General features: G+C 37.9%; 1 protein-coding gene across 1 annotated transcript; it reads left to right on the top strand.

Moving 5' to 3' along the window:
- The first annotated feature begins 3,432 nt into the window (after nucleotides 1-3,432).
- On the top strand, nucleotides 3,433-5,764 carry LOC309497052 (uncharacterized protein). The gene is made up of 4 exons (XM_082167313.1): nucleotides 3,433-3,535; nucleotides 3,963-4,103; nucleotides 4,329-4,452; nucleotides 5,399-5,764. Exons 2-4 carry the CDS (start codon nucleotides 4,083-4,085, stop codon nucleotides 5,614-5,616), a joined length of 363 nt encoding a protein of 120 aa, XP_082023439.1. The 5' UTR covers nucleotides 3,433-3,535; nucleotides 3,963-4,082; the 3' UTR covers nucleotides 5,617-5,764.
- The last annotated feature ends 404 nt before the right edge of the window (nucleotides 5,765-6,168 follow it).

Genomic DNA, 6,168 nt, shown 5'->3' on the forward strand with positions numbered 1-6,168 from the left:
CTTTCAAGGCCCAGAAAGGCAGTAATATACGATATATAAGACATGGTTAATATACTCCATGTGACTCCAGTGGCTCGACCTTAATGTAATAAAGCGACGAGAATATGTTGTGTGCAAAAAAAAAATAAAAAAAATATCGACTTTATTCAACAATCTCTTCTCTTCAGCTTCATTCTCTTATGCTGTTCACCTAGTAAACACAGTCCAGCGCTTCAGGTTCTACGTCAGAACGCTGGCTCATTATTGGCCAAGGCTGGTCACGTGATCACCACGACACATGTGTGTGATGCTGATGCAGGAGCTTGGCCAATAATGAGCCAGAATTCTGACATAGAACACGGGACTGTTTTCACTATCTGAACAGCTTAGGACAAGAGAGAAGAGATTGTTGAATAAAGTTGTTATTTTTGTTTGTCTTTTGCCCACAAAACGTTTTCTCGTCGCTTCATAATATTAAGGTTGAACCACTGGAGTCACATGACTATTTTAACCATATATTAACTGCCTTTCTGGGCCTTGAATGTTGCAATGATGTTGCTGCCTACGGCTGGTTCAGAAACCTCTCGGATTTCATAAAAATATCTTTATTTGTGTTCCGAAGATGAACAAAGGTTTACGAGTTTGGAACGACATGAGGGAGAGGAATTAATGACAGAAAATATTTTTTGGGGGGTGAACTAACCATTTAAGTGTATGAGCCTGTGTGGTTTACAGTACATTATCTCATGGAGACTTTATTGACTCAATTGAGTTGCAGACCATGTTGATTCAGACAGCTTGGTACTGTGGCTTTAAACAACTTTTCTGTTTTCATTTCCAGCTTGGAAAGGCATTGTCAGTCCAGAACTGGCAGCAGACCACTACAGAAGACAGTGGCTGCAAAAAAAAGAAGACGAGCCAACCCTGAAAATTAAACTAGACATCGGAGAAGATGTAGAGGAGCAAGAGGGAACAATCCTCAACTTCTACAAGGCTCCCTACATTGATTGGGCAAGACCATTCCAAGCTAAATTACAGGGTACTGTAACTTAACAGACAGTAAGCTGTACATGTGATGTACATCTTATTGATTTAATTACATGTATAAGAGCATTGATTGTCTACTCACTGCTTTCTTGCTTTTTTCTCTTTCTTGAGATCATATTCTAAAATAAATTGAGCATATACTGCATAAATTTCATATTTTCATATAATGGGGGAGAATATTGGAGAAAATTATCTTTACATTTTTGTACAGTATATTAGTGCACTCCTTTGACTTTGTGTAATTTCTTGTATTTTCAGGAGATTTGGCTATTGGGGATGGTATGAATCGACACTTTTTAAGTATGGTAATGCACAAGTTGCAACATGGTTTTACTGTTGATTTTGGTAAGTTTACTGGACAAATCTGGTATAAAGATAAAATAATAATTTAGCTAAATTAAGTTCTTAAAGGTTTCTTTTAGGGTGTGTTCACACTTGTAGCTCGGTTCGCTTGGTATGTTTGGTCTGGACCCAAAAAAACCCCCATTAATTCCTCACACACACAAACACAGATCTGCTGCATGGAGACGCGGTTCTGATGCCTGTACCGAACTGTGATGGGCAAACTTGCGACAATGGCGAAAAAAAAATTATATGAGTAAGCATTCTGTCCTTTTTAGGGTCTCATCTTCCTGGTCTTGGTTCGTTTACATGTCCCTAAGGGTGTTCTCACTTGGCATGTTTGGTTCAATTGCTCTGTTAGTGCAGTTCATTTCAATAAGTGTGAATGCTGCCACCTGAACCCTGGTGTGCATCAAAAAAGCAGACTGAGCCCGCTGAAAAGATGGGTCTCAGTCCACTTCCAAACAAACTCTGGTGTGGTTCAAATGACCAAACAAACTAATCAAACTAAACTACAGGTGTAATTTCACCTCAGAGCAAATTTTACATTGTGTGTTTTTATGTTTACAGGTGATAATAGTGTAAAAAAAAAGACAAGATGTTAGATCAGATGCAGTTTTTTGCACATACAGAATCTTTATATCACTCATTGTATACCTTTAAACTGGGGACTGTCAAAAAAAATCTAACTGTGAACTTCAAATGTAAAAATCTTTGGTTTATTTCCCTGTAGGAAATGCATGCGGCACTTTACTCTTTGAGGGCCAACCTGACCATCTAATCCCTTCCACCTCACAAGTTTTGGCGCAGAATGAAATGTTTATCATGGTTGGCTATTCTTTTCTGCATGGTGGACCTCGTCTGACAGGTCTTAGCCCTGCAGTTCTTCATGTGCTGTTAGGTGGAACACCCCAGACAGCCACCATCACACTTGAAGATGTGGCAGATCTAGACATCAAGGAGACCATCAGACCGGTATGTTCCAAGAAGTGCAATGCAATCCATATCTGTACTCCAGTATTTTTTTTTACAATGCAGATGTGAAAGTGCATATTGTCAGCTTTAATTTTAGAGTACATCCATATCAGGTGAACTGTGTGGGAATTTAATGTCATTTTATACTAAGTACACGTTTTAGCTTAACAAAATTAACGAGACAATTCAATAGAATCTTGATACCATGAGATGTATGACTGGGTTCCTATGCAAAAGTATGGAAAACAAAGTTTGAAAAAGTATGGAATTTGAGTAATTTCCTGGTCTGGACAAGTACATCAGAATGATAAAAAATGTTTTTTTGATTTTTGTAGGAATTTGTAGGAACCCTGGACTTGGTTACAACTGCAACAAATTACAAATGTAAGCACCACATACGGAATCAAGCCTAGACTTTTTCATATAAACTAATATTAAACACAACTAGCCAAACATCAGGCATCAGATGATTGATCACTTACTCTGGGACACTGTAAAGTGGGTAAATGTTTTAAAAGGTTCATAATTCGAACACAGTTCATACACATGAAATATGGTGCAGTTCTGAACATCTCAACTGAAGATAGGGGCGATTAAAGCAGAATAATATTGCATTTTCATTTTTTATGGGAGGGGCGCAAATCACAAATGAGTGATTATGGGCTAGGTTGATGTGGGCCCTTAAGACCAACATACCATAAAAATTTCTTCATCCTCGGTGCCACGGTTCAGGTAGTTATTTAAGAAAAACTGCATTTTTTGGGTTGGGGGGGGCCCAGCGCGGGGGGGGAAGTGGCCCCCAGGGACCAAACGAAATTTTTCCGTAAAAGTCTAGTGGGGCTACATGCCCACCAAATTTCATGTTCCCCGGTGTTTCGGTGTCCCTGGTATCGTTGACGAAAAATTCAGTAGATGAAAAAAAAAAAAAAAAAAAAAAAACCTTTGACAATCCCTATATGATCATAATAATTTAGACTGCTCTGTATTAAGTGGTATATACAGTTGATATGTAATTGTGATGGGTCTCATATTGATTTGAAAGCTTTTTGAAGATGAAGCATCCAAGAACCAATGCTGTGGACTCACTGAGGATCAGAGGACAGCTGTAAACGAGTTGGCACTGGCATGGGATCTCCCTGTATTAACAGAAACCAACAGGACTTGGCTTCTTCACAATCTGCTTCAACATGCAGTCCAAAGTTCCAGCATTAAAAAAAATATGAAGGATTGGGTCATTTGGGTGTGTAAAGTATTTGTCCCATCTAACTGGACATTTTCATATTTCAGACATGCTTTGTTCTTTTTTTGAATGTACATTCCTGGTTACTTTTCCAGACCTAGTGGTAATTGGACTTTTTCTCGTAGTTTGTATGCAACTGAAAAGGGCTTAATGGTGTCTCTAACCCTTTACCAGCATCTCCAGTGCAGTAATTTATGAGTAAATTTATGAAACACTCTCTCCAGCTCCATACAGCAACAACAGACTGTAATTATTTAATCTGTATGTGACTACTGTATGTAGCAGAATACTTTGAAACAAAATAACATAGTTAAGCATAGTACAAGGGAAAAAATGTCTTGGCAGGAAAAATAATATTTTATCCTTCTGATATTTTGAGGTTCTTGGACGAAACGCACGCCAGCTGAAGCAGTTTAAGCAGGGATTGAGGGAGTCATTGATTTTGCCACTTTTGGAATCTCGACCTGACACAGTGTCATCGGTTTTTCCACGTCAGTCAATGGCTGAATGCAGTGCTGAGGTATTCCACTTTTTTGTCCAACAGTAATTTTAATCGGAAAAAGTGCCATCTGACAATTTTTGTAACTGTGGTATGTATCTTAGTATCAAGGAATATTTGTTGTTGTTATTGGAGCAATTAGAAACGCAAATAAATGGGACACAACACATACTAAGCCACAAAAGAATGAAACCTGCAAGTGATGATAAAATTTGTATAGTTGTCATAATCATCTTGTGTTCTTAGGTTATTCTAGACCACATCAAATGGCCTGATGAAGGAGGGTTGGAGGATGATGGAGATGACAGTGGGTACTCAATTGACATCAAATGCAGAATTATGGGGTACTTGCGTCAGTTTATGAAAACAGGTAAATTGCATACACAGCAAAATCCCCAGTGTTAAATTAACACTCCTCAGTGTACATATGTGTCCACACTACAGGGTGTTAAAATTAACACTGAAGCAGTGTTGAAGTTAATGAGATAATTAAGTGATTAATTAAGTGATGATTGGCCATTAGTGGTGACACCTAATGTTAATAAGCAGAATCATTGAAGGAAAGAGAAAAGACAAGAACAGAAAAAAGAGAAACACCAACTGACTTCGAGCCATTACACATTATTGCGCATAATGGTGACTTGACACGAACAATTCCATAAAACATTAAAGTCTAAACTTCTGTTGAATCTCAAGAACTTTTGTAGATGTATGACAGAAATAAAGTCAAACTGGTAATATTAAGTGCAATTATGTGTAAAGGCTCGAAGTCAGTTGTAGTTCTTGTGTTTCTCTTTTTTTTCTGATATTCTTTTTCCTATGTAATGTCCCATCTAGTGCTTTCCACTTTTAGTGTTAAACAACTACCCCCACCCAACCCACTCATCCCACACACACACACAATTTCCTTTAATATTAGGATTTTGTAAAGGTGCCTTGTAAATGAACTTAAGTTATTATGTTCATTAAAAAAATCTCTGCATTTTGATTTTGAATATTTCTTATTGGCGGTGGTTTATAGACACCTATTGAGAAGGTGCATTGCCTGTTTGTGTACAACGCATGAGGAAATAAAATAATTTTAAGATCTGTCCCTCTGCCATGCTGAGCACTTGTTTTGTCCTACTTGTGAAGTCACATCAACAAAGTGTATTTACTCAATTATACAAACATGTCAGACATCATAGGAAAAACATGTACACTATTAACCTTAATTAACCTTAACATGCTTGCAAATTAGCCAAATCGTTTTTTTACTGCAACATGTAGGGTTAGAGACTCTTGTTTTCTTGTGCTTTGGCTCTTTTTATTTTCAGTGTCCCAAGAGCAGCTGAAACAGCTCGTCAAGTTTTGGGTTGGATGGGTGATACCCATGGCTAACATGAAAGTGGAGGTGGTTAGAGCGGAATATCCCACTTCATCCACATGCTACCGCATGCTTCGCTTGCCAGGTTACTACAAGAGTTACAGCGAATTTAGTGTTCATTTAGAGAACTGCATTGCCACAAATGACAGTGGGTTTGGATTATTGTAGAAAGTGGAATTTTCTGAATTCACAAGTTACCTCATTTCATTGTTTTCCATACAATTTTAGCTTTATAAATGAAGAATCTTACCATTGTTAAGCATTGATCAGTTTTTCAATGTTTCAAGATGTTGAAATGTTGGCTTTTATTGAAATGGTTTAGGAGTTGTGTACAGTTGTACAAATGTATTTACAATGAACTTGATAAAAAAAAAAGAAGAAGAAGAAGTTGTGTCTATTTGATTTTCATAGGGAATTAAAGTTCATACCGATGACCCTACACATAGCCAATGCTGTGCATATACTCCAGCGCAGCTAAATATTTATCTACTCCCATGCATGTTGAGGGTCCTATTGGGTCCACAGCAGCACTAAGTCCAGCTAGGTCATCTGGTCTCAAATGGCAGTCACTCTCAGGGACATGGACACCACAGTTGGGATCACAGGGTATAAGACCACTACTTTCCCAGTCAACCAAAGGGATCTGCAAATCCTGTAACACAAGTTGTCATTACTTCATCTGCCACAAATGCATGCATGCTTGAGTAAGGGATAATGTAT

The sequence above is a fragment of the Leuciscus leuciscus genome (genome assembly GCF_965113295.1).
Source record: "Leuciscus leuciscus genome assembly, chromosome: 4".
Lineage (NCBI taxonomy): Eukaryota > Metazoa > Chordata > Actinopteri > Cypriniformes > Leuciscidae > Leuciscus > Leuciscus leuciscus.

Bases quoted from the DNA above. Each gene is read 5' to 3' on its own strand.
- LOC309497052 (XM_082167313.1), top strand. From the start codon at position 4,083: ATGGCTGAATGCAGTGCTGAG. The intron at 4,104-4,328 runs GTATTCCACTTT...TTGTGTTCTTAG, and splicing joins TGGCTGAATGCAGTGCTGAG to GTTATTCTAGACCACATCAA. The intron at 4,453-5,398 runs GTAAATTGCATA...TTTTATTTTCAG, and splicing joins GCGTCAGTTTATGAAAACAG to TGTCCCAAGAGCAGCTGAAA.